A 26,483-nucleotide genomic window follows, 5' to 3' on the forward strand; every position below is an offset into this window, starting at 1 on the left:
ACTACGTGATTTTGCTTTCGCTACCATGCTCTCACTGTAGTACTGATATATCACCTTCGTACACCAAACCTTAACACCTTTTTTTCGCATCACGGGTACGGCACAGAGACATCACTATGTTAGGGAGGGTAGCTATCGCCGGTGTAAAAGTCTCCCAATAACCTCTAGACTAGTGCGTGGTTAAGAACTGCCGCTCTGCCTAATCTTATTTGACCGCCATCACTTCGAAAACGTTCAGCAAAACCGGAGAGGAGGCAGAGGGATTATCTCCGGAATACGCGGGAACCCGGGGGTGTCCATCGCAAAAGCGGCGCGTTGATCCGCGTGCCGAGTCCCAAGGCTGGGAGTTAACCTCGCGTGCGAGTAGAGAAAGAGAACCCAACGCCCAGCAGACAGACGCAGGCAGCCAGCAGCCAGCCATAGAGAGAGAGAGGGGGGGAGAGGAGAGGGGGAGGAGGGGCAGCCGGGGCAGGAGAGAGGAGTCCACGTGAGTGAGCGAGAGGGGAGGAGAGAGAGAGAGATCTCCCCCCTCCGCCTCCCTCGCCGTCTCCGGCGCCCGCCCAATTCGCCATGGATCCCCCGCGCGGAGGTCAGCGCTCCACTCCCCTCTTCCCTTCCCTCTCCCTCCACGCTTTCCCCCCCGTCGCTTTCCCGCTGGCTCCGCGGCCTGGTGGGGGTTCCCGGCGCCGATCCGCGCGATTGGCGGGTTCCCCCCACGCGGCCTGCGGCGATTGCGCGCCGCCGAGTGGGATTCTCGTCTCGTCTCGTCCGCGTCGAGATTCCGTGGGGGTTGGGGTTGCGCGCTTGCGCGCGGCGGCGGCATGTTGTTTTCGCCGTGCCGTGGCGGGCGTTCGCTCGTCGCCGCGAATCCGGAGATTTAGCGCTCGAGGGGGTTAGTCGGTCGGTGCGCGTGGCGCGCCGCTGTTCGGTTGCCGGTCGGGTTTGTTCGGTCGCCGACGCGTGGTTCGGCTGGGCGGATAGGCGCCGCGGCCGCGTGGGGCTGCCGCCGCCGGCGACGTCAGATTCGCTTGCATGCTTTGATGGCTACTCGCATTGCGCCCGTCCCGCTCCTGGGAGGTGCGGGCGGCGGGGGTTCGGTGCCTTTACGTCGTTTTCCGGGGATGTACGTGTCCATGGCTGGTGCCTCGTTGTTGGTACCAGTAGTAGTATCTCTTTTGGGAGAGGAGAAAGGCTTGGGACGGTGGTTCTGCTGCTGGGGGCTCCTATTGGAGCCCTGGATTTGGATGATTCGGATCAGCATTGACCTTTGCGGTTATGCTTTTTTTTCTTCTTCCCGCCTTCACATGCATGGCTTTGTTTGCCTCGTGCACGTAGTTGCTTTGTGTTGATGGAGTCTGGCGGTAAGTTTGTTAGAAGAACTGCTGTATGTTAGTTTCCGTTGATGCTGTGTACAGGTGGAGGTTGGCAAACCCAAAGTTTTGAGTTTGAAGGGCGTTACTAATCTGTCTCGCCTTCCATCGATGCTGTCTATAGGTAGAGGCTGCACAAGTAGAAGGTTCTAATAGCTAATATATGGAATGCATCCATAGGTATATAAATGTGCGTTACGTGTGGCGCAAGGATCAGAGTTTTATAGAATAGTGTATCGCAAATGATCAGTTACAAGGGCCTACGTGTTTGGAAATTATATAACTAGAGTTGGTATAGTATGTTTTGTACCGAGTGCTCGGATAGTCTTCTATTTATAGAATGTATTTGCATGCTTTCCTGTTTTGTCGATGGCTTCAATTTTCCGGGCCCTCTCTTTGACAAAAGATGATTAAGTGAGGGAGGCAAGCTGGAAATGTGTTAGTAAGGGACTCAAGTTGACCATTTGACATTGCTGACTCAGAAAAAGGAGATGGGGATGTCTGTGCTGACATGCAGGATAAATTGACTTCTTGATTTTATCTAGTGTAGTTTTAGCTATAAGATATTGGTTATCTTATAACAAAATTTTAAGCCTTAAACAGAGATACTCCTGCATGCTGTACATAACATGTGTTGATGTGAATTGGCAAACAGAAGAAGCTTGATAACACATAGGAGCTGTTTGGTTCGGCAATTTGCGGACGGTATCCAATCACAGCGCTAGTTAATTCCATTAAATTTGTTTGTTTCGGTTGGCCGTAATCAAGTCCCTTGTAATCAGATCCCAGGCTAATATAAAATGTGGCATTAACCGATACCCCTCACGCATGGGCGTAATCGAATCCCGTCGCGTAGTCTGGCGAGCACCCCTGCTTCCTCCCCAGTGCTCGCTGCTGCTGACTTGCTGTTGAGCTTGAGCCAAACAAAATGAGTAATCAATCCTCGGCAACTGCTTACGCTGTGACCTCATATCATTTACGTTTGCGTTACGATTTTTGTGCCAAACGCCACCATAATTCTGTTCCAACACTACCTCTTGTTTGTCTTTCAGTTTCTAGGATCATATCGGAATGACTCCCTAAAATTTTGCAGCCAGTATCTCTTTTCCTTGACTACTGCTTTATGGGATCTATTAAAATTTAATCTTCCATGTGCTGGGCCCAAACTTTGTTGATTTGTTATTTTGAATATGAATGTTGAGAAAGTTTCTTTGATACATACTTCTTGGCTATACTTGTTAGCATATTAATGATGCACCTAGAGTGTAATGCTACAAAACTTGAATTCTATTTAATGTATATATCATGGATATTAATACGCTATTATCTTCCTCAGGTGCAATAATTGATCCTGCTAAATGTCGACTGATGAGTGTGGATGAAAAGCGAGAGCTCGTTCGTGAGTTATCAAGGAGCCCAGAAAGTGCCCCTGACAAGCTCCAGGCATGGAGCCGGCGGGAAATAGTAGAAATTCTTTGTTCTGATCTTGGAAGGGAGAGGAAATACACTGGTTTATCCAAGCAGCGGATGCTAGATTATCTCTTCAGGGTGGTGACTGGAAAATCGTCTGGACCAGTGGAGCATGTGCAAGAGAAAGAGAAAGAGTCAATTCCAGAGCCCAACACAATTAACCATCAGTCCCCTGCGAAACGACCAAGAAAGAGTGACAATCCATCACGACTACCAATTATTGCAAACAACTCTGGGGCATCTGATGTAACTGCTCCAACTAATAATCAGCGCTATTGCCAAAATGTAGCTTGCAGGGCTATTCTTAGGGACAAGTTTTGCAGACGATGTTCATGCTGCATTTGTTTCAGTTATGATGACAACAAGGACCCAAGCCTCTGGTTATTCTGCGGTTCAGACCAACCCTCGCAAAAGGATTCCTGTGGTTTCTCATGCCATCTTGAATGTGCTCTCAAGGATGAAAGAACAGGCATTCTGCAGAGTGGGCAATGCAAGAAACTCGATGGTGGTTATTATTGCACTCGCTGTTGGAAACAGAATGATTTGCTCGGGTACTGTTCTGTAGCATCTTTTTCTTACACTTTTGACGCAATTTTGCTTTCTGTTCCTGTGCATCCAGTCTTACTGCTTCCATGTCTTTGTTTGAGCTTCCAATATATCTCACATTGATAGACATAATGAGGAATATGAGTTTGAGGGTTGTGAGATGTAGCTTTGATAATTTCCATTGTCATTTGTTTTCCGGATGCTATACTTAATAGATCTTACTAAGTGAAAGGATCAAAATCTTGTTAGATAACACTTTCTTTGTTCCATACTCATTCCATTCTTAGGGATTTGACCTTTTATTGTCATCATTTATTGGGTGAAAAAAAAAACAAATAATTTCCGGGTAGAGAAACAAGTATTGGATATTTCAAATTGTTATCAGAAGCATCCTGCTGCTGTCATGCTTTAGTTTTATGGAATGAGCTATCTACCTTGTAGAATGATGTATTCATCAATTTTTCCTCTGGAGTAAGGTTTGTTTGTTGGGACAGACCGCCTTACGCTTTGACTATTAGGTTACAAACTATAAAAACAGCTCCTCAACTTTATTATTTTTCTGTTCTTGTTGCATCTCCTTGGGGAACTTTCTGTTCTAGTTTCAAGTGATGGAATGAAGGAGTTCATGGTTTGGTAAATTTTAGGCATTTGGAATGGTCATAAGGTAGTATATACATGTAAAGATGAACGCCAAATGCAGAATCGAATTTTAGAAGATATCAAGTAGGTTAATCAGTTAATTTGAATACACTCACAAGAGGGAAAAGGAAGAGGCACCGCTCCTTCAAAGATTTCTGATTGATATTACACATGCAGTGCTTTGTTCCTTCGAATGGAATGCGTGAATTGTATTTAGTAGAGCCATTTTTATATTGTTAGCATGCCGGGTAGCACATGACTATTAAATGCCCTTGCTCAGGTCCTGGAAGAAACAACTGGTGATAGCAAAAGATGCTCGGCGGTTGGATGTATTGTGTCATCGGATTTTTCTCAGTCATAAGATCCTCATCTCCACTGAAAAGTACTTGGTATTACACGAGATTGTTGACACAGCATTGAAGAAACTGGAGGCCGAGGTCGGTCCTTTATCTGGAGCTCCAAACATGGGTCGTGGAATTGTCAGCCGACTTACTGTTGGTCCTGAAGTTCAGAAGCTTTGTGCTCAAGCAATAGATGCTATGGAGTCAATGTTCTCTGATGCAGCTCCTGCTAACTCAAGAATTCAGCGTATGTTTCCGTATTCTCTATCTTTGTCATTGCATGTACAAATGGAATTGACTAATTGATGCATGTTTCCATTTTTAGGACCTAGTATGGTACCACCAAACTTCATAAAGTTTGAAGCTATAACCCAAACATCTGTCACAATATTTTTGGATTTGGATCAATGTCCTATGCTTGCCCAGGAGGCAACTTCCTTCAATCTATGGCACCGAGTGGCTGTTACTGAATCCTACCTGTCTAATCCGAGTGGCATAATACTTGCACCATCGAAAAAGTTACCTGTCACTGAGCTTGCACCGGCTACAAGCTATATCTTTAAGGTTGTTGCTTTCAAGAATTCAATTGAGTTGGGGTCATGGGAAGTTAGAATGAAGACATGCTGTCAGAAGGAACATCCAAGGGGTTCAGTGCCAGGTGGTGCTGGACTAGAACAAAATAATGGGAGCCTGAAGACAAACAGTGATGGTCAGTCTGATCCTTCCTCAGAGGGTGTGGACTCAAACAATAATACTGCTGTATATGCTGATCTAAACAAATCCCCTGAAAGTGACTTTGAATATTGTGAAAATCCTGAGATCCTTGATTCAGATAAAGCATCTCATCACCCCAGTGAACAAATGAATAACTTGCAAAATATACAGATGGCTGCAGCTAGGGCAACTGAAGTCACTGAGCTGGAAGAAGCTCCTGGGCTCTCAGCTTCTGCCTTGGATGAGGAACCCAATCCTTGTGTTCAAACAGGGCTGCTCAGAGAGTCCTCAAATTCAGTAGAGCACAATCAAAGAACCATTCCTAGATCACAGGACACATCAAATGCACCAGATGGAAATGAGTTGGTGATTATTGCACCTAGATACTCTTGCTCTGTGCCGCCCACTGCACCAAAAGCTATGGAGAATGGCAATGAGAATGGTGGAAGGAGCTTCAAACCCAAACCTTGTGATAAAATTGTTCAGAATGGCTATTCAAAGCCTGAGAGGGAACCTGGCAATTCGTCAAATAAAAGAACATCAGGTAAATTGGATGACATTGGCCACAAGGATTGTTGCTCGGAAGCATCTTATGAATACTGTGTAAGGGTGGTTAGGTGGCTGGAGTGCGAGGGCTATATTGAGACAAACTTCAGGGTGAAGTTTCTGACATGGTTTAGCTTGCGCGCCACCCCACATGAGAGGAAGATTGTTAGTGTCTACGTGGATACTCTTATTGAGGACCCTGTCCACCTTTCTGGCCAGCTTGTGGACAGCTTCTCAGAGACAATATACAGCAAAAAGCGGTCTTCCATGCCTTCAGGTTTCTGCATGGATCTGTGGCATTAAGGAACTGGGAGCTCTTAACATTTGCTTTGTAGGGAGCGTATTTGGTCCCATTCTTTTGTAGCAGATCGTTGCATTGATTCTTCATTGGGAATTTCATTGAAGTAGTTGACTTGTACAATCTTCATTGAAACTTCCTAGTTCCTTCGATGACAGTAGGTTTATTTTATCGGGCAACTTCTTTTCTTTTTCCGTTTTTTACTTTTGCCTCCATAGGTTACAGTGCTATCATCTGTACTGCCCATGTTATTCTTAGAGCATCATGGGCTGCGTCATGAATTTTGTGGCGTGTAGCTGCTCGAAGAAGGATGATTGTCAGGCTGGATCAGGAATGCACCTGTCTCTGGGATGAAGCAGGCTTCGTATGGGTGTCGACGAATCCGAGCTAACCATGTCTTGTCAGTAGTAGAATGATTGCGCTGTATCATGGGGAAATCGCAGTATGTTGCTGACTCTTGTGGGAATGGGAGGAATGATGCTTAAGATGCAGAACGTCTGCCTAAATGTTATGTTTGACTCATGCTTCTCTATCTCCTGCTGCATTTGTTGGTTTATTGCTGATGTGCTATCGTAGCGCTTCCATTCCTTCCTTTCATGTTGTTACACCTGTTTGAACCCCTTGCAGCATGTCCTGGTACTGTCAGCAGCCAATGTGGCTTGCCTCGCATGACTGCAATCTGGAATTGCAGTGTTGGAAGGCGGCGGCTCTTGCGTTGCTAGGCATCGGCTAAGAACCCGGCTGCCCCGGCCTGGTAAGGGAACCCTTGTTTTTCATCAGCTTAGTAAAGGTTGGGAAAAGAAAAGGCATCAGCAGATGTGTAACTGGTAGGCGGTAGCTATTACCGTGTAAGCTGCTCTTTCAGCTGTGATTCAGTCCAGGAAAAAAGTGTGGTTGTGAATTTGTGATGCGTTAATTTTTGTTGTTCATGCTATCTGCCAGTTAATCGCTCAAGCACACAAGATTCTTGTTATCCTACTCCAATTCTCCAAACGCTTGAGATCATTGTTTGCTCTGAAGTTCAGGACTTCAGGCAGTGCATGTCATCGAACAGATGAACTCAACTGATTTTGTCGTCTTATTATCGTCTAATCTTTTATCTCGATGTTGAAGTCTCGAAGACACTGGATTGAGCACCAAAAAGGACAGAAAGAACAGCGTTCATCGCATAGATCGCAGCGTCGTCGTCGGCTTGTCTGGAGCCTGAAGCCATGGCAATGCCGGATTCAGTTTGAAGCCGCCGGTGACGCCGCCGCCGGAGGAGCATGGGCGGGTTTGTGGACGACGAAGGACATGCACTGGCACTGTCGCGAGCTGTCGAAGGCGATGAGGCGGATGTAGGCGTCCGGGTACTCTCGCCGGCACTCGTCCAGCTCCCGGCGCACCTCCGCCGCGCCGGCGCACCCGAACATGGGCAGCTTCCACAGCGTCCAGTACCGGCCGTCGTAGTACCCCGGCATCCGGCTGTTGCTCCGGTGGATCTCCCCGGCCTGCACATCACAACAATTTACATGCATGCCACATGGTCTGACAGATTCTAGTACTATCTGGTGATCTGCCATGGATATGGTGAAGATTACCTTGTCGAACTCGAGGCAGGGGACCCACCCTTTGGCCAGGATGAAGTCCACCTCCTTGGCGACGGACTCCGCCGTCAGCGGCGGCAGGTACGACAGCGCCTCGTACCTCCTGTTGGTGAACGGGTTCCAGGTCTGGCGTCATCGCCATGGCGACATCCCGTGTGTGAGTTCAGTGTCAGCTACTAGAAATTCCTTTCACGAAATCCACGACGGAGATGGTTCAAGTTTAGTCATCAGTCATCACCTTCATGCAGTGCGTTCTGAGGCCATTGGACGCAGCCCTCGCCGTGGAAGATGAGCCTGCAGGCGGCAGCCTCCGCTGCGCGAGCCTCGCCGGCGGTTCCGGACGCAGGCAAATGGCGCCGGCGCCGGCGAGATAGCTGGCCTCGGCCGTGTTGATGAGCATGTTCTTGAGCAACGGTGGAGGCTGATTGAGCAACGAGACCGGAGGTAATGGGAGAGCGGCGGCGGCAACCGAAGCTGGAAACGGGGACGCTGATGTGGTAGCTTTAAACAAGAGAGGTGTCACGGCCATTGGTCGAGGGAAAGAGTGGCTCCAAGACGGCGACTCGATGGGACCAGAGCAACGTCGGCGATCTCCCCTCGGTGCCGCCGCCGAAGTTTTCTCTTTCGCTTTCAGCCTGCGTACGCTTCATGACCAGCAGGCCGCCGCCAATGGGAAATGTTGGAGCACCCATGGTTTGCCAATTGGTAGCATCTCCATTTGGAAAACGACATGGAGGGTTAGGCTTTGTCACTTATCTTTGGCTCTGTGATTGTTTTTGGCAATTGTTTGGATCTACATAGTGTTCACGTACTCAACACAGTTTACAAGAAGCTTGACATGTCTCATTCAGAAGAAATCACAAATGCGCACTCAATGCAATATACATTCCTTTTGTACCGTGGGAAATTGTACAATGATATTGTCTGCTAAATCTTGGATAGATATCCTTCAATGTGGATGCATATAAAATTAAAAAAAAAACCATGCTAATGATTTGTGTTACTCTTTGTCCTGATCATGGCATAATTCCGAGCATATGGTCCCCAAAATTGCCAGGCTAAGGTGGTATTTACAAAAGATTCATAGAAACCGCTGCAGATTCCAGTGAAAGCAAGCGCATAGTAGAATTAGACCTGCTTCTGGTCCTCGTCATGTCATATTGCAAATGATGCTCCTCCCTTCACGCTCCCATTGCTCAGAATGTCAACCAGGTCATCATCCAAACGCAACTCCTGCGATCAAAGTACAAAAGGAAAATAATAAAAAAAACTAGTTGAATGGCAAATCCTGCATTGGTTACAAACTTCATGATATTCCAGCTGCTGTATTCAAGATCAACTGGAGAGAAGAAATTAGTTCTACTACCTTCTCACTTGCTGAACGGTGATGAAGTTGATCCATGGAAGGAGAAGGATACTCCGACGGCGAGACGAGCCGGTGCAGCCGGATCAGCTCGGGCATCACGACGGTCTCCAGGTCCGGCCGGTCCCTGCGCCGCATCTCGCAGCACTTGAGCGCCAGCTCGGCGAAAGCCCGGGCCTCCTGCACCGGCCAGCCGGCCACGTTGCCGTCGAGGACGTCGGCGAACGTGCCACCCTCCAGCGCGTCGGAGACAGTGTAGGCGAGCCCCATGGGCTCCCTGCCGGTGACCATCTGGAGGTAGATGACGCCCAGCGCGTACACGTCCGACTTGGTGCAGACCAGCCCCGTCTTCTGGTACTCCGGGTCGATGTAGCAGAAGGTGCCCGCCGCCGCCGTCTCCCGGTACTGCGTCGTCGCGGCCGCGCCGTCCATGGACCGGGGGATGATGCGGGCAAGACCGACGTCGCCGATCTTGGAGACGAAGCCGGCGTCGAGGAGGATGTTGCCGGGCTTGAGGTCCCGGTGCACGAACGCCTCGGGCTTCATCTTGTGCAGGTACAGCAGGCCGCCGGCGATCTCCACGGCGATCCTGAAGCGGAGCTGCCACGGGAGCGGCGGCGTGCCAGACCGGCAGAAGAGGCGGTCCTCCAGGCTGCCGTTCGGCATGTACTCGTACACCAGGCAGCCGTACTCGGGGCACGCGCCGACCAGGTGCACCATGTTCGGGTGACGAATGTTGTTCAGCAGCTCAACCTGATGATGATGATACCGCAGAGCTGATTTACTTCATCCAAATTCATAAAGAACAGACTTTTCACATCATTATTACTGAATGCTATTTGTAAGAACAATGGAAAAGATTAAACATCAAAACTGCAAAAAAATATTAGGAAAAATCATATAGTTTAGACTTTGGAAAGTAGGAATGCTAGTAGCAAACAGGATACAGTTTTGTCAGACAAACTCAGTTGTGAGTGTGAGCATACCTCCTGTCGGAACTGCTTCAGTCCCTGAGTTACATTAGAATAGAGGATCTTGACTGCCACAAGAGTGTTGTCAAGTGTGGCTTTATAGACTGGTCCATAGCCTCCTTCTCCAATCTTCAGCTCGTCAGAGAAATGTTCAGTCGCATTTGCGATATCATCCGGCGTGTATATTCTGCACTCGAGTCTAGTAGGGAGACACTCTAGCATCCTTTTCGTCTCAATTGGCTTCGGTAAGGCTTTAAGGTTGAGTGGAAGCATGTGAGGCTCTCCCGGAGCAGATCCACGTATCCTGTCCTCTCTAGGTGAGTGAATCTGTGGCCAGCGTTTCAAAAGCGGTTGAGTGATATCTTGGCAGTCATGATCTGTAAATTCTTCAGTGATTCTTTCTCTGTGTTGACTGTCAGAAGATGAAGTGTCAAGGGTCAAGGGTTTATGTCTTGGGCCAATTGCTGATTGAGTACATGGTTCTACATCCGGTCTGTTTCTCTGAGATGAGACGTTGGAAGGTGAACTTTCTGGGTTTCTTGCCATCTCCTTGCGTTCCTGTTCAACATAAGCTCATGATTTTTGGTCACACGTCTGGTCCCAAATAGGTAAATGTGGTACTAATAGAGTGCTTCAGAGTTCAGATTCAGTTCAAATTTGAACTTGGAACCACAGTCAGTCTCACGTGTGAATCACAATCATCAAGCAGAGCATAAGGTACCAACAATACCTCTGTGTTATTCCATGGAGGCATATCACCAATGTTTTGCTTCCGTTCAATCTTAAAGAGACTTAGTTCAGCTTCATCATCTTCCTGTAGATCATATGCTGTTTATAAGCTTTGTGTGTATATGGGACATTAACATTTTTGCAAATGAATACTATTTCTGAGACAAGATGATATAGCAGGAGGAAATTTTGAAAAGCATACTATTAAATGGTGACAATTTGATTCAGAGCATTCTTCACTTACAGTTGGCGACAGTGGACTGTAGACATTGTATCCATGATTTAGTGCGCTATCCTTGAGGCTTGAATTATCATATCCCACGAATTTTCTATCTGGAGCATGGGATGCTTGTTCATTGTTTATATTCTGTGAAAGCAATAAATCTCTATATCGCTGAGGATATTCTGGAGACAAATGATAACCTTGTTGATCAATGTTGTTAAAGAATTCACTTGGGCATGAAGATGCTGTTTGTAGAGATGAAGAGTCGCTATGTCCTTGTTGATTTGATGAAATGAGGCTCCCGTCTTCTGTTGATTCATCAGAACTGCCATATATGGGCATCGCAGCACGTACTGGTAGAGCCCTGAGTAGAGTTCACATATTGTGAAAAAAAAGAAACCACCAGCATGTACAAAACTAAGTGTTGAAGAACTGAAGAGAACAGCTGGTCCGAATAATTCACGAGTACAGATCTAAACAGCACCTACATCACTACATGGACTTGTTGCAGATAGATGTGGTAGAATAAATATTGATCGGAAGACAACATGAGTAGCTTGCATACACCGACAAAGACGGCCATTTCCGTGAACAGGGGAAAATTTTACACTCACTTTGACGGATTATGTCCATTTTGCAACTTGTCTGTTGGTTCGCCTGTGAATCACATATGCACTTCATGAGCATCCATGGAAAAATCTACACAAGATCAGTATTATACATACAAGGAATAAGGGTGTAAGAGAAACACACTTTTCACACCTGATAATTGTTTGACAGGTAGATCAGATTTTAAATCCTCTTTGCTGTTATCATCTGCATAAGTGGCAGGCCTAAAAGAAGAAATCTTTCCTTTTGCTATCACATACACTGAACAGAAACTCGGTGCGGATTTTGTGACAGATGTTGGCACATCCAATTTCCATATTGTTCTGAAAAAAAGTAAGGGAAAATGATGAAACCCATTGAACTTTGACAATTTTCCTTCAAGGAAGATACATGGGATAGTTTCATCAGGGGAAAAAAAAGAATTGTGTATTTGCGTGAATGAATTGTTTAAGATTTGGATTGCACCTTGTAAATGCATTCCTGCATGCTGCCCCCAATACTAACTTGTTGATCTTGTGTCTTGCAACAAAATCGACAATAGCTTTCGCCACATCTGTTCCATCCAGGACAACTTCACAGCATTCCAACTGTAGATATTAAAGTAAGTCAGACAAAAAAGGTTATTTCGTACTAAATCGTTATACGATCACACTGACAGGAACATCATTTACTCGGTATATTCAACGGCTAATCTACATTCCTCATTGCCTTTTTCCTAAATTCATTTTTTTTAGAAAAAGGAATGATCTCCTCTTTTTCCTAAATTCATATGCAAAAAATAACTGAAAGTTTGTGTTTCATTGGAAGGGAAGGTAGGAGATTGTGCGGCATACCCCTCTCCTGCTGCAGAAACACTGGAATGGAAGCATCAGATCTTTAGCCTGAAGATCCATCTGAGCATGGAAAGATGCCGAAACGTCATCCTGCACGTGCGATATGGCGAACTGCTTACCTCCTGCACATAATCACATATCGCAACTAGAGATTATTCAGATATCTAGCGATGCATCTGACTGATATAACAGATCAAGATTGCATCCTGAACCGACAAAGAAAATTGGGGGTAAAGTAAAATTACCGGGGGCGTGGAGGGAGGTGGGCTTGCGGCGGACGTGGATGAGGAAGAATGGGCGGCCGCGGGAGAGGATGTGGTCGGCGGCCCACTTGAGCGCGTACTGGCTGCCCCTGTCGCCGTCGACGGCGACGGCGGCCGTCCCCGCGCCGCGCTCCCTCAGCGAGAGCGGGGTGCAGTCCCTCACGGCGGCGTCGGCGGCGTCCTTGCGGGCGTCCTTCTTCTTCGCCGCCGCGACGATGGGCTGCATGTTGAACGTGTACGACATCTCCGGGCGGGGATGGTCGTGGCGGAGGAGGAGGAGGAGGAGGAGGGCGAGGAGGGCATGGCGTCAACCAAGCAATGGCCTGGTGTTCGTGGTGGTGGGATAAGAGAGAGGGCGCGAAAAAATGGAGGACGCCGCGAGTTTGGCGGGGAACCCGCTGCCGTTGCATGCCACGGGCTGTTCGGCCCTTGAGGCTGCTTGGGCCAATGGGCCTTAATGTAAAGCGAGCCTGAGCCCAAGGCCGGCCCGAAGAACCACTGGTTGCCGGATTGTATTTTGAGAAAAGATACCATAAAGGCATTTCATATCCGATATAAGGAAAAACATAAGCCATAGTCAAACCAGATATCAAACATATAAGATATAGATATCTGAGCAGTATCCCATGAACAGAGTCTTTTGTCTTTTTTGGCGTATGGCTCTTGTAAATTTCCTGTAGATATTTTATTTTTATTTTTTGCGAGAAAGATATTTGTATTATTATATAATAGGAAAAAAGCAATAAGAGCCCCCTGCTGTTCATTATGAAAAAATAAAAAACCAGAAGCGATAATTGTCCCCAACATTTGTAGAAAATACACACCTCATCACTAAAGAAAGAAAATTACAATCGAACCTGACAAAGCTAGCTATTCCTTTTTACTTGGGTGGGCCAATTGGGCCATCTATTTTGCAGCTACAGGGCTCAAATAGCAGCACTGGGGACGAATTGCAAGTTTTCTCTTTTTCCCCCCCTAGGGATTACAATTTCAAGGCCTCTCGTCCTTCCTCCTGTTACTACATATATGAGATTCTGATGATTTTTTTAATCAAGATTTTGGGAAAAAAGGCTGGTAGTTGATAAATGTGCAGGTATATGAGCAATTGCATATTTACTTACACGCGGAGTAGCTGAAATGCAATTTCTTTTTTCTTCTTCTTTTTAAACGATGAAATGTAATTTCTGAACAAGCTAGTCACCACTGATGACCAGATTAGTGTATCGACGTCTGCCTCTGCATCTAGCAACGCATGTATATAAACACGTCACTTTTTCATTCTAGGGCGTTGTTTATTTGTAGCTAATTTGCAGGCCCCATTAACTCTGATGCAACACAGAACAGGGAACATCTGATGCATGTCAACTCGGGGAACTGAAGATCAAAAATCCCATAGGACCGATTGACATCTGCCCGGCAACTACAGTGGTTAGTGCGTTGCTGACAGATGATATGAATAATGCCCCGCCTTCTCCATCAAACCCCTCACCGAACTCCCCCGGCCTGCCGGCAATGGAGGAAGAAAAAGCAGAGCCATGCAAAGCAAGTCATTTTAAACACATCAACAAAGTTGGACTAAGTTTAATTTGAATCCACCAAACACGCGCAAGAAATAGTAAAATCAAACAACCGAAAACGAGTGAACATAATGCATGCATTCATGCATGGGCATGGGCTGCTGCTGCTGCTCGATCTCCTTTGATCGTGTCCACTGATGCTGACCGGTGGTTCAGGTTAAAAAAAAGAAAAAGAATAAAGGTTAGGCCTTTTCTGGCAGCTAGCAGGTGCCTCGACCTTTCTTCCTTCTTTCTTGTTTACAAGCAAAGTCAAAGTATCAGACTACAGGTGCCTATGAGGCGATGTAAAAGTTTATTCATGTACATGCAACCAACGTACACAATCTTTCTATATGCACCATCTTTTTACATCATAATTTAATAGACAAAAAGATGTTCCCTATATTCAACCTTTGTGTCCTCCTTTTTCTACACCATAACAACCCAAACTTTTGGGTTTGAATTGCATACATTTTCCTGCCAATCATTCTGGTCATCCAGGAATGAGAAAGTCCTGGAGCATCATCTTTTTACTTCTTGCTGGCTTGTAATTTGGCTGCATGCAATGCCCATGCACCTATAGCATCATCTTTCTACCTTATCTAGCTTGGAATGCATTTTCTTTCTTTTTTCAGAATCAATCAACCTTGGAATTCCGTCAATCATAGCTAGTTGCAATCGCAGGCCGGCTTTGAGAATTCAGACTCTGTGCACTCATGCATGAGGAAAAAGAGGGAGAAGAGAAGAAAGAGGCAGTAGCTATACAGCAAAAGGTTGACCGCGGTGGCGGTGTCTTTGATCCGTTCGCAGGCTGCCATCGTCGTCAAGGTTGTTCGGCGTCGAAGATGCGGACATGCAGTGTACGTTGCTTCAACTGACTGTAATGTAATCTTGCAGTGTTGACACGCTTGCATCATGCACGCATGCATGTGTGTGTAGTGTAGGTACTCCATCGCCAAATCTTTCAGGGGCCTTTTTGACCCCTTTTTTTTTCTCCTTCAGCCTGCCTGCACTGTGTGATGACGCATGGGTGACGCAATATAAGGGATGTTTTCATTGCAAGACCTTGAAAAACAGGTATAAATATTAAATGGGCAGGCATGTGTGCAGTGTGTCCCACTTCTATACAAAGGAATCTCTTTTTTGTGAGGTATGTATGATGGAACCTTGGAATAATATATAGTAGAAGTATTATTGTTTCCTAACAGCAGGATGTGTGTTGCTGAAAGTTTTTCTTTTTTGGAATCTGAATTGATATTGCAGCTGCTTTGTCTAAAGTCTGATGAATCCTGAAACCTAACTACCTCGCTTGTCTGTTAAAATGGAATGCTGGTGCAGAGTCTTATTGCTTCTTTCATGCGACCGGATGTGAATTGTCCACCTCATCTGCTTAACAGACGGCAGAGCTAAAGCTTGTGTCCCTATTCCAGAAGAAAACTAGCCAATAAAATGGAACAATAAAACTAAAAGCGAATGCTGATGATGAACTAGAGGTTTTTCAATGGAGAAATTTAAGCTTTTATTCCATCATCTATTTGAGAAATTTATCGGCTGTGAAAACTTTTTTTTTTAAAAAAAATCTTGATTGCACCATGTGTGGCTGCCACGTAAACACATATACTACCTAAAATCATTCCCAAGTCTACTGTCAAGGTCCAGTTTCGCCTAACACGCTGTTTCAAACTCTCTAACTAACTGATCAAGCTTGTTGTAAACGTGGACTATCTTTATTTGTTTGAGCAGCTTCTTCATCAGGTGCGTCAAAAAGCACGCATTTTTTTTCCCCCTTCCTGCAGGAGCTTTCGTTTTGGATTCCAAACGAAGCATCCGATACTGGTCACAAGTTGTGCTGTCTGTCTGGCCGGGCCGGCCGGTTCTAAGCTTACTTGTCACAGCAGCGGAGGGAGAGGAACGGGGGGGACTCGAACGACCGGTTACTTACTGACACCTGACAGCAACGTCGCAACGAACTACTCATCATCAGACCTGACCACCTGCGACACGCCTCGCAACTGGTAGCTAGCACACCTACACCGTATACTATATATATAAGTAATTGAGTAAATAGATATAAACAGATATATATTTGCTAGGAAAATCATCACAAGATTTTTGAACTTAATATTTTCTGTTTTCTAGCTTTAAGGGCTTGCTTTATTTATTTATTTATTTATTTTTATTGTCTTTAATTAATTCTGTTACAGGTTAGTTTTTGTGTATGCGTGTGACTTTTGGTTTTTTTACGAATTTAATTCCTCCGTTTACTTACTTGTCGAGAAAACCGCTGCCTGACATGCCACCTGAGATCATAGAAAAACAAGTCCAAACCATACTCCCTTTCCCTCTCTTTAATTTCTATGAAAAAGACTACAGTGGAATATTTTGGCAATCCATTAATTGGACACCAGGGCGATGAAAATTTTTTTCCTGCTCATATAACCGTTGGATCTAGATCGGATGCACACCGTTCATCTTCAACCTCTAGCTCTACACTTCTGCTTATGGAGTGATCTCCATTCTTAGTGGCCTCCTAGCTAGCCGTCCATCACACTCACCACTACCCTCGCGGCATTATCCTCTCTCTATTGGCCTCCCCCTAGTTCCTAGCCCACCGCCGGCATCGCTAGCATCCGCCTTGCCTTCAACCTAGGCCCAATTCCATTTTTAAGCATTACATTTTCTTTGTCTGCATACCGATTCCTCGTCCCAGCCATCGATCCGCCATCGGACGCCCCGTGCACCCCTTCCTTCGCCACGTGGACCGGGCTGGACCAACCAAGAACAGAGCAAGTTGTGGAGAGAGAGAGAGAGAGAGAGAGAGAGAGAGAGAGAGAGAGTTGCTCGTCCGGGCAGCCGGCGTCCCTGTCATCCTCTTGCGAAGACACCGCCATGCGAAGCCAAGCCCCTTTTGGTTTCAGTCCACCAACCCGCTGCTCCGTCCTCTCCTCTGCTCGCCCTCTCCTACTCCTACATGGCACGCCTCCGCAGCCTTGCCTTCCTACCCCCGCCGCTTGCTTGTCTCTTCTTCTTCCTCCTCCAGGCTCCAACCCACGGCCATGGGTATAAATGCCTCGCCCCACTGCCGTATTCCTCCTGAATGGTCTCGCCGTGCCGTGCTCGCTTGATCTTCTCCATCGTCTCATCGCTGATGCCCTGCTAAATTTGGCAGTGAGTTAATAAGCAGCCCGCCATCACTTACTGGCTTACTGCAGTTATTCCTTCCGTTGCCGGCTCGCCGCTGCCGTTTCGGTTTCGCCAAGAGGAGGAGGAGGACGAGGAGAGGAAGCCCGGTGGATCTTGGAGATAGTTTATTTAGTGCACCCAGTTATTAGAGGCGGCGTCGCCGACGAGTTGGCTGCCTCAGATTGATGGTTTCCGTTTGATTCATCGTCGGAGGAGCTCGATCGCCATGAGCGATTGATTGATCTATGCGTTGCGTTTGCGCCGCAGCCGGAGTTTGTGAAGGAGGAGGAGGAGGAGGAGGAGGAGGAGCGGAAGGGCGGCGCCGGCTGGTGGTTGGTCGGGCTCGGTTCTCGCAATGAGCGACGTCTCCGGCCGCTTCGTGGTGGCCGCGGCGGTGGTCGCCGTGTCGCTGGCGGCGGCGGTGGCGTCGGCGTCCGCGGCGGCGGCGGCGGCGCACGACTACGGCGACGCGCTGTCCAAGAGCCTGCTCTACTTCGAGGCGCAGCGGTCGGGGCGGCTGCCGTACAACCAGCGCGTGCGGTGGCGCGGCCACTCGGGGCTCACCGACGGCCTGGAGCAGGGGGTGGACCTCGTCGGCGGCTACTACGACGCCGGCGACCACGTCAAGTTCGGCCTCCCCATGGCGTTCACCGTCACCCTCCTCTCCTGGGGCGTCCTCGAGTACGGCGCCGGCGTCGCCGCCGCCGGCGAGCTCGCGCACGCGCTGCAGGCCATCAAGTGGGGCACCGACTACTTCGTCAAGGCGCACACGGCGCCCAACGAGCTGTGGGCCCAGGTCGGCGACGGCGACTCCGACCACTACTGCTGGCAGCGGCCCGAGGACATGACCACGTCGCGCCGCGCATACAAGGTGGACGCCGAGAACCCCGGGTCCGAGGTCGCCGCCGAGACGGCAGCCGCCATGGCCGCCGCCTCCGCCGTGTTCCGGCGCGCCGGCGACGCGCACTACGCTCACCTGCTGCTCCACCACGCGCAGCAGCTGTTCGAGTTCGCCGACAAGCACAGGGGGCGCTACGACGAGAGCGTGGAGGTGGTCAAGAACTACTACCCGTCGTCGAGCGGGTACCAGGACGAGCTGCTGTGGGCGGCGCTCTGGCTGCACCGTGCCACCGGCCGCCGGGACTACCTCGACTACGCCATCGCCAACGCCGAGGCGTTCGGCGGCACCGGATGGGCCGTCTCCGAGTTCAGCTGGGACATCAAGTACGCCGGACTCCAGGTCCTGGCATCCGAGGTACGCACCGCACGCATACTCACTCCTATGATTTGGGCATTGCTAACCGCCGTAAACGTACACCTATAGTCGTCTTCCGCCTTATTTGAAATGTTGGAATTTTTTGTCGGATTCTACATTAATCCAAACCGTTTTTTAGAAAAAAGAATTCATGTGGAATTCAAGCACATATGAATTTGCATATTTTTTTCTTCTAATTGCATCATCGTCTTGTCCTCTTGTCGTGGTTGGAGTCGAGCAAAATTTTCCACCGTTGATTGGGGTGTGAATTGCTGACATGGCGGCCCGGAACCCGAACCGTGGGTAGGTGGTTAACATACTCTTTTGGTTGGGCCACTTTGATGTGGATGGATGTTTTAACTGCATGCCTGCAAAGTGAGTATAGCACCAGTTGTAAGCTAGCATGAAGGGCAAGCCTGTTTGGTGCACCATTCCCTTTTGCTTGGGCTATCTTTCAAGCATAGCCCTGCCCCCATTGCTTGTGTTTGAATTTGATGGAGATGCACAACATCTCCACATCCAACAACTCCATCTTGTAGAGGAATGCTTAGTTGTGTATGTGATCTTTTTAGAATATGCAGTAAATACATGCTGATTTTAATTATTGATTTTCTTTCGCGGGGAAAGTTTGTGTGCTGATTTGGCACATCCACATTTATTTTGATAGAAGCCATATACCCTCAGCAAGCCATGCACATACATAGGCAAAATCTAGCTCATCAAGCAGAGGATCACTGTTCATAACTATGGTGACCATGTATAGAAGCCTCATCAATTGTTTATGAGCAAGCAGATCATATCTTTCCTCTACCTGTTCCCTTGTCCTTTGCCAACCATTTACAACATTTTTCTCTCATGTGCTCTAGGTACCATGCATTATTCTTCAAGAAACAGACTGTTTTCCTAACCCTGGGGGATTTATTTATGAAACTGCAGTGGAGTAGACTGATGGCATTATTTTGGGGGTGTCTTGTAGAAATGGACTGCATTCCTAACCCTGACAGAATGCATTGACCATGGTTCCTCCCCTATGCTTAGAATACAAGGCAGCCATCTCTTACCATGCACATTCTTTATGCATCCACAAGCCTGTCCTCTCTCTCACCATGCTTGGAATGTGATGTTCTGAAGCGAGCCAATCAACCAACTCTGAAGATTCTAGCCGTCTTGCTGGTGCACTTGGACAGAGGAGTCATTGTCATTTTGAAATTTGTTAATGAAAGCAAAGTTAGCACACAAATAACTTGAAGGAGACAATAAAATAAAAGAGGGAGCACGGCAACACAGCTCTTGCCCATGAAGACAGCACTAGAGCCAATTTTAAGGTAAAACAATGGCACATCCATCAACACATGGGCCATTCAACTAACAGTAGTTACATGCTTGGAAAAAGGTTGAAGTGGTTGGATCACAATCAGAGCCCTGACAAACTGAACCCAGGGAGAAGCATCATGTGGCCAGGATTCTAATTTCTCAATTATCTATTTGCCTTCAGCTTAAATTTAATCATATTTGGTCCTCCACAATTATTTTCCGTTGACACTGAAATTAGGGTCATGACAATGAAAGGGAGCAACTGGGCATTTCAGTAGCTACTGGTCCTAGTGTCTTTCTCCTGGAGTCAACAGCAGTACAGTGTTTGGCGTTGGCGCAAAGTTTGACTAACAGGAACTAACAATGATTTTGATGTCTTCGGTCAAATTTCTAGAAGTTTTGCAGTATTTTGTTTTTAAAAATACTTTAAGAACATGAAATACATTCAAAGCGAAAAATCAAATACGATTCCAAATTTCTATGTTGACCCTGATGATGAATGTTTCAGCTGCTGGTGGAGGCGAAGGAGCGGCGGCTGCGGCTGAGCTCGGAGGAGCTCGCGGTGGTGGAGCAGCTCCGGTCGAAGGCGGAGTACTACGTGTGCTCGTGCATGAACCGGAACCCCGGCGGCGCCGAGCACAACGCCGGCCGCACCCCGGCGGGTCTCCTCTTCATCCGCCCCTGGAACAACCTCCAGTACGCCTCCGGCGCCGCTTTCCTCCTCACCGTCTACTCCGACGTGCTCACCGCCCTCGGCGAGCCCCTCCGCTGCGGCGGCGACGGCGCCGGCGAGGCCGGCGAGGTGCTGGAGTTCGCCAGGTCCCAGGCCGACTACATCCTGGGCAGCAACCCAATGCGCACGAGCTACCTGGTCGGGTACGGCGGCGCGTACCCGCGGCGGGTGCACCACCGGGCGGCGTCGAGCGCATCGTACCGGCACGACAGGGACTTCATCGGGTGCCTGCAGGGGTTCGACTCGTGGTACAGCGCGGGGCGGGAGAACCCGCACGACCTCGTCGGCGCCGTCGTCGGCGGGCCCAACGGCGAGGACGTCTTCACCGACCACCGCGGCGCGTACATGCAGACGGAGGCGTGCACCTACAACACCGCGCCCATGGTCGGGGTCTTCTCCAAGCTCATGCAGCTTGAGGGCCAGCAGCCGCAGCGGCGGCGGCAGCCGGAGGCGGAGGCGTCCGACGAGGCGCCGGTGGAGGATCTCTGATACAGGATTTCGATGACATGGCGGAAAATAAAACATCTGAAAAGAGCTCAAAGAATGCGATATTGGTCGATTTAGGATGGATGTATACATGATTCTTTTTGTTGATTCATAGAGAACAGTATTTTTTTCGTGTTTTGCACATAGAGATGAATCGAAAAGAAGAAATACAAATTGAGTTTCAATTTAATCGTGGCAATTTCATTCGAAGGAAAGGTGTGTATTATTTTGTTCATCACGATAGAAAGAGATGTCAGGTGGGCCTTTAGGAAGCCCGAGCGTGTGTCAGCACGGCGGCCCAATAGACATTGGCTGATCTGCTGGTGGGCTGGACCTCTCGAGGGCCCGACGTGCCGCGTAACCTGATGCTTGGCAGGTGTTCGAGGGAATGTCGCAGCCACCGCCACCGCCGCTCGCCCCCGGCCCTTCGCCGGCGCCGCCGAAGGTGTTCGATGAAATGCATCTCCGTGAGCCCTGGGGGAGCCGGCGAGTTACGCCGCCGGATGCGATGCGCGTCGGCGCGCGCGTGGGGTGTTCGGCGTAGCGTAGCGACTTCCCCGGCCGCCTACGCCCGCTACGTGCGTGCCGAGGCCGCTGGGCCGGCGTGCGCGTAGCGCGGTGGACGCGCCGCGCGGCGGCCCGCCGTGGAGTGCGCGCCGACATGCGCACTGAGGACCGACGGACCGAGAGGTCAAGGAGAGTGGGAAAAAGGTGCTCGGTTTGGTTGCTGCCGGCCACTGGCTGATGGCGTCTGACGGCCGGCCGCATGCCCGCATCGCCTGAGAGCGTTCACGTGACGTCGTCGGGGAGGGGGAGGAAGGGATTGCGCGTACCGACCTCGGGGTCTCCGAAGTCGCGCCACCATCTTCGCCTTGGTCAGGCGCCAAGTCGCCGCGCATTCCGGAAAGGTGTGCTCTGCAGTACATTCAGGTAGGCTCCATGCGAGACGAGTACCTGTCGTCTCGATTTCTTTTGCCGTCCAAGTAGTAGTTGGTAAAGCATGTACTTATCGATGATAACGGGGTGTAATCCGAGTATTGAGCTTAAGTTTAGCAATGTAATATAGGTTATGTAATCCTGAACTTTTTCTCCTCTTCTTAAACGATATGGCAGTGCCGTTTTAAGTTTAAAAAAAAAGCATGTACTAGTGTGTAGAAGGTTCAGGGCTTAGTATCAAGTTACCTACAAACATAGATTTTTCCTTTATTTTATCTGTGTATATGCCGCTTGCAAGATTCATTATGATCTTTTTAATAGTATATATTGTATCAGGTCAATAGGTTGATGAAGGATAGTGATTAAATTATGCACCACAATTCCGCAAGATCTTTATGTCAGTCCCATTCCTGAGAAACGCTGGCTTAATGCATATTCTGAAATTCCCCGCCCAAGCCCCAGGTCCCACAATGGGAGCTGTGCCATCTTTATGTGTATTCTGTATTGGTGATCATGAGACTATGAGAGATATGTTTTGACTATAGCAAAGAAAAGAGTAAGATCAACTGTAAGAGTTGTAAGAATGCTGTACTTGCCTCCTCGCTATTGGTGGGGCGAAATCAAGTAGTAACAAGATATCTTTTAATTGGATAATACCTGACCTAGTTCCTCGTACGTTGACTTTCTTGCCCACAATTGCGGCATAGGACAATCTAGTAAGATACGCATGCATAGATACCTGTCATTGGCTTTTACTCCCATGCATATGCTTTATCATAGGCATATATAGTCTCTGTCTATTAGAAGGTCCCTCTTTATGTTCTCATAAGGGTCGACAACAAGCATGGAGCTGTGTGCTGCAGTTCTCTTGTTCTACATCTTGCAGTATACCAGCAGCCAGCCAGATAGTTGAGGTGCGTTGTCCTGAATCTGCAACTCTTTATGTTCAGATGATACACAGTGAAAAATGCTTGCGGAGCTCAACTGCTTATGTGTGTGTGCATTCCAAAGGTATATGTATGCCTGCATGGTTGATAATACAAATGCTGGATGGAAAGCCTATAAAAGAGGAAAATGGAACCATTTGTCAAAACCATACTTGAAGGTCAATTTGTACAAACAATCTTTGGAAGCCAATTAGTTCCTCATTATTGTTCATTTGCCATAGTCTTTTGACTTATATTTCCCTTGCAGGTTTCATAAGGATTGATTGTGGCATCCCGGAAAACTCTTCGTATCAAGATCTCACTTCAAGCATAATATATGTCTCAGACCATGGTTTCATCAGCTCAGGAGAAAACCACAACATCTCTGCAGATTACATCAAGCCATCACTAGCACAGCGATATTACAATGTCCGCTTCTTTCCAGATGGCACACGGAATTGCTACACGTTGAGATCCTTGGTTGCCGGAAACAAGTACTTTGTTCGCGCAGCCTTCTACTATGGGAATTACGATGGCCTGAACATGCTTCCTGTTTTCGATTTGTACCTGGGGACAAATCGTTGGCATGAAGTTCAGTTCAGTGATGCAGGTGCAACTAATTGGATGGACATCATAGTTGTGGCTCCTGCTGATTACCTTCAAGTTTGTTTGGTCAACAAAGGGATGGAAACTCCATTCATCTCAGGGATGGATTTGAGGCCACTGAAGAGTAATCTTTATCCAGAGGCAAATTCTAGTCAACCTCTTGTGCTGATCAATTCCAATCGATTCAACATAGGGCTCACAGATGATTCCATAGTTCGGTGAGTTTGGATTTAGTTCTGTATGCATCAAGTTTAACTGGCCAAATTTGTCTAACTAATCATCCTGTTGGTTGATAAAGTCGGAATTTTTTTATGACACGAGCATTTTGGAAGTACCTCAGTGTATTGTGGACTTGTTGAGAATAAATTGGAATAGAAAGGAAAACATCTTTGTATGAATGTGGCCGCTTGTTTTAGCCATTTTTTTTGCATGGACTGTCTCAGAATAGATGTACTTAAGATAGTTTTAAAAAATAGATGTACTTAAGATGGTTAATTTTGCACCACCTTATACATTTCTTTATCAAATGAATGAACTGTATTACACAAGCATTTTCTTCTTTGGCCCAAACAGGTACCCATTGGATCCCCATGATCGTATCTGGTCAACATTTGACACGATCCCAAGCTGGAAAGAGACATCTGCAACATATGCCGTTCGGAATTACCTAACTGATGCCTACGATGTGCCATCGGCCATCATGCAAAATGCCGCAACACCTGCCAATGGCTCAAGAATTGATTTCTCTTGGAATCCATCTGATCCCTCTGTGAATATCAGCTCCAGATACTTCTTTGTTTTCTACTTTTCTGAATTGCTGAGTGTAGCAAGCAATGAACTGCGACAGTTTGATATAATTGTCGATAACAGATGGAACACAAAACCTTACACTCCACCATACCAATTTGCCGAGTCCTTTTCTGGCACTGTGCAGGGGCAGGCAGGGCATAGCGTATCACTTGTTGCTACGAAAAACGCGAAACTCCCACCTATTCTCAATGCCATGGTGAAACCCATAAGTGAGACTGCAACCAATCCTGGAGATGGTATGAATTTAATGATGTGATATCTATTAGAGTTTGTAAATTTTCTATAATCACTTACTGTATTGATCTTAGGTTTTCTTACAATTTTCAAAAGTAACTCTTTTTTACATTGAAAAGTAGTAAACCTAACTGTGCTATGTTTGTGTCTTATCATATTTTATATGTATTGGTATCTTAGTGCTTAAAGTCTTGCCTGTCCATATACCTATTTTACCAGCTAGAACCATGATGGCAATCCAAGAAACTTTTGGTGTGAGCAAAAACTGGATCGGTGACCCATGTGCTCCAAAAGCTTTTGCATGGGAAGGATTGAACTGTACCTATCCTCCAGTTGGTCTCCCAAGAATAACAGCATTGTAAGTTTCAGTCACATATGAAATAAAGAAAACATTTGTACATACCAAAAGGAGAAATTAACTGTTCAATATTCCTCATTTTTTGGCAGCAACTTGTCTTCGAGTGGGTTGGCCGGTTCAATTGCTTCTTATTTAGGAGATCTGAAAGCGCTCCAGTCCCTGTAGGAGTTCCAGAATATCTCACTCTAGACGATAAAATTTGCTACAACATTTTTGTTTCAGTATTACTTGCAAAATCCTCCCCTCTGCTTGTTTTTCATTGGTATGTTTGAAGATTTCTGCACTGTTTAGTATAGTGTAACTAAAATAGCATATATCTTGGAGGAAACTAAATTGTCTATATCAAAAGAATGTGGTTGGTTTGGGCCCTCCTACAGGGGGTAGTTATAGTGGTCGCCAACCTAAGGTTGTGGTCGGCCTAGATTACGTAGCGGCCCTATAGGGTGAGGCCAGGGTTTGGAGGTTTTCTCGGCCGGTATGGCTGGGGTCTTCTCTCCTGTAGAAAACCATGGGGGCGGTCTTTCCCCCACCGGCTGAGTTTTTTATATAAAAAGAATTGGCACACTAGCCATATTCTAAACCAACAGGATTCCTTACACACATCTCTAAGATAATTGGCAATGTTTGCGGCTGAATTACTGAGCAGAATGTTTTAAGATTCATACAGTATATGGCAGTAAATTTGTTGAATTTCATTTGTTCCTGTTTAGCCTGTATGCTTGGTTACTTGTTCTCTTTCTTGTATGTCTTCACCAAACTCTAAAAGTTCTACCTTTTTAAAGAAAACTATGATGTGAAATATATGTTTTAAGAGAGAAGAGGAAGCCTATTTGCAGTCTGTCATAAAGTTAAGCTCATATATAGTACTACCGAAACATTTTATTCCCCATACCTTAAACCTATTTCTTACAACTGTTATCTATCTCAGGGATTTGTCACACAATAACTTGTCTGGCTCCATTCCAAATTATCTTGGGCAGCTTCCATTACTAGTGTTTCTGTAAGTCTTACTAAATATCTGCTCCAGTTTTGGAATCTTCATAGAACAAACTTTTTATATGCCTTGTTTTTTCTTCATAGGGATCTCTCCAGCAATGATCTTAGTGGACCAGTTCCTTACAGTCTTCTTTAAAAATCCCAAAACGGGACTCTATCAATAAGGTATGTCGTATACTTTTTATATTACCAAACTATAGGGCAAACCAGTTTTAAATCAAACTATTTATTCGAAGAAAAATATTTATCAACATGCTTGGAGGATGCGGTTATTTTCAAATTCGTTGATTTTGTGTCATAATATATGTTTTAAACATATACTTTTTTATTTGCATTTTTCTTCTTCCTCAGTTTCTTTGAAAGTCCCATTTAAAACATAGGCAGAATGTATCCCATTACCCAGTACTAATTTTAATAGTTAGTGGCATTAGGACAATATCAGAACTTCGGTAGTTAACAAATTTCTGCTTTGTGTTTGGATTTCTCATCCACACTGCAAGGCATCAAAGAATTCTAATTCTTTGGTGTAATATTGTTTTGGGTAAACAGCACTTCTGAGGACACAGTACTCCTACCCTTTTCCCAGTTA

At 46.9% G+C, this 26,483-nt stretch overlaps 5 protein-coding genes across 5 annotated transcripts; 3 read left to right on the forward strand and 2 right to left on the reverse strand.

Annotated features, from left to right (window-relative positions):
• Positions 1-378: 378 nt before the first annotated feature.
• LOC101768293 (VIN3-like protein 2) lies at positions 379-6,456 on the forward strand. Its single transcript, XM_004951819.3, has 4 exons — positions 379-589; positions 2,707-3,391; positions 4,306-4,613; positions 4,692-6,456. Exons 1-4 carry the CDS (start codon positions 571-573, stop codon positions 5,927-5,929), a joined length of 2,250 nt encoding a protein of 749 aa, XP_004951876.1. The 5' UTR covers positions 379-570; the 3' UTR covers positions 5,930-6,456.
• Positions 6,457-7,150: 694 nt separating this feature from the next.
• LOC101763714 (ribulose bisphosphate carboxylase small chain, chloroplastic) lies at positions 7,151-8,039 on the reverse strand. Its single transcript, XM_004954652.2, has 3 exons — positions 7,749-8,039; positions 7,505-7,636; positions 7,151-7,414 (listed from the first exon to the last, which is right to left on the reverse strand). Exons 1-3 carry the CDS (start codon positions 8,037-8,039, stop codon positions 7,151-7,153), a joined length of 687 nt encoding a protein of 228 aa, XP_004954709.2.
• Positions 7,251-12,745, reverse strand: LOC101764108 (U-box domain-containing protein 52). Its single transcript, XM_022827958.1, has 11 exons — positions 12,484-12,745; positions 12,239-12,360; positions 11,871-11,992; positions 11,559-11,728; positions 11,411-11,453; positions 10,997-11,160; positions 10,818-10,906; positions 10,575-10,658; positions 9,860-10,402; positions 8,877-9,626; positions 7,251-8,743 (listed from the first exon to the last, which is right to left on the reverse strand). The coding sequence occupies exons 1-11, from the start codon at positions 12,743-12,745 to the stop codon at positions 8,666-8,668; spliced, it is 2,427 nt and encodes an 808-aa protein (XP_022683693.1). The 3' UTR covers positions 7,251-8,665.
• A 4,161-nt stretch (positions 12,746-16,906) lies between these two features.
• Positions 16,907-21,218, forward strand: LOC101768697 (endoglucanase 5). Its single transcript, XM_004951820.4, has 2 exons — positions 16,907-18,495; positions 20,318-21,218. Exons 1-2 carry the CDS (start codon positions 17,596-17,598, stop codon positions 21,029-21,031), a joined length of 1,614 nt encoding a protein of 537 aa, XP_004951877.1. The 5' UTR covers positions 16,907-17,595; the 3' UTR covers positions 21,032-21,218.
• A 1,276-nt stretch (positions 21,219-22,494) lies between these two features.
• LOC101764514 (putative leucine-rich repeat receptor-like protein kinase At2g19210) lies at positions 22,495-25,999 on the forward strand. The gene is made up of 7 exons (XM_022829032.1): positions 22,495-22,878; positions 22,976-23,069; positions 23,159-23,714; positions 24,070-24,542; positions 24,760-24,898; positions 24,988-25,898; positions 25,979-25,999. Exons 2-6 carry the CDS (start codon positions 23,039-23,041, stop codon positions 25,061-25,063), a joined length of 1,275 nt encoding a protein of 424 aa, XP_022684767.1. The 5' UTR covers positions 22,495-22,878; positions 22,976-23,038; the 3' UTR covers positions 25,064-25,898; positions 25,979-25,999.
• The last annotated feature ends 484 nt before the right edge of the window (positions 26,000-26,483 follow it).

Source organism: Setaria italica, chromosome I, assembly GCF_000263155.2.
Source record: "Setaria italica strain Yugu1 chromosome I, Setaria_italica_v2.0, whole genome shotgun sequence".
In the NCBI taxonomy this organism is placed as follows: domain Eukaryota; kingdom Viridiplantae; phylum Streptophyta; class Magnoliopsida; order Poales; family Poaceae; genus Setaria; species Setaria italica.

What these genes read in the sequence shown, in the direction of transcription:
- LOC101763714 (XM_004954652.2), bottom strand. Translation starts at nt 8,039, where the DNA reads ATGGCCGTGACACCTCTCTTGTTTAAAGCTACCACATCAGCGTCCCCG. An exon ending in TCAGAACGCACTGCATGAAG is followed by an intron (nt 7,637 to 7,748) that starts GTGATGACTGAT and finishes CGATGACGCCAG; the next exon opens with ACCTGGAACCCGTTCACCAA. An exon ending in CCTGCCTCGAGTTCGACAAG is followed by an intron (nt 7,415 to 7,504) that starts GTAATCTTCACC and finishes TGTGATGTGCAG; the next exon opens with GCCGGGGAGATCCACCGGAG.
- LOC101764514 (XM_022829032.1), top strand. Translation starts at nt 23,039, where the DNA reads ATGGAACCATTTGTCAAAACCATACTTGAAG. An exon ending in TGTCAAAACCATACTTGAAG is followed by an intron (nt 23,070 to 23,158) that starts GTCAATTTGTAC and finishes TTTCCCTTGCAG; the next exon opens with GTTTCATAAGGATTGATTGT. An exon ending in CTCCCAAGAATAACAGCATT is followed by an intron (nt 24,899 to 24,987) that starts GTAAGTTTCAGT and finishes ATTTTTTGGCAG; the next exon opens with CAACTTGTCTTCGAGTGGGT.
- LOC101764108 (XM_022827958.1), bottom strand. Translation starts at nt 12,745, where the DNA reads ATGTCGTACACGTTCAACATGCAGCCCATCGTCGCGGCGGCGAAGAAG. An exon ending in CTCCATGGAATAACACAGAG is followed by an intron (nt 10,403 to 10,574) that starts GTATTGTTGGTA and finishes TATGTTGAACAG; the next exon opens with GAACGCAAGGAGATGGCAAG. An exon ending in TGAAGCAGTTCCGACAGGAG is followed by an intron (nt 9,627 to 9,859) that starts GTATGCTCACAC and finishes CATCATCATCAG; the next exon opens with GTTGAGCTGCTGAACAACAT.
- LOC101768293 (XM_004951819.3), top strand. An exon ending in AAACAGAATGATTTGCTCGG is followed by an intron (nt 3,392 to 4,305) that starts GTACTGTTCTGT and finishes GCCCTTGCTCAG; the next exon opens with GTCCTGGAAGAAACAACTGG. An exon ending in TGCTAACTCAAGAATTCAGC is followed by an intron (nt 4,614 to 4,691) that starts GTATGTTTCCGT and finishes TTCCATTTTTAG; the next exon opens with GACCTAGTATGGTACCACCA.
- LOC101768697 (XM_004951820.4), top strand. Translation starts at nt 17,596, where the DNA reads ATGAGCGACGTCTCCGGCCGCTTCGTGGTGGCCGCGGCGGTGGTCGCC. An exon ending in TCCAGGTCCTGGCATCCGAG is followed by an intron (nt 18,496 to 20,317) that starts GTACGCACCGCA and finishes TGAATGTTTCAG; the next exon opens with CTGCTGGTGGAGGCGAAGGA.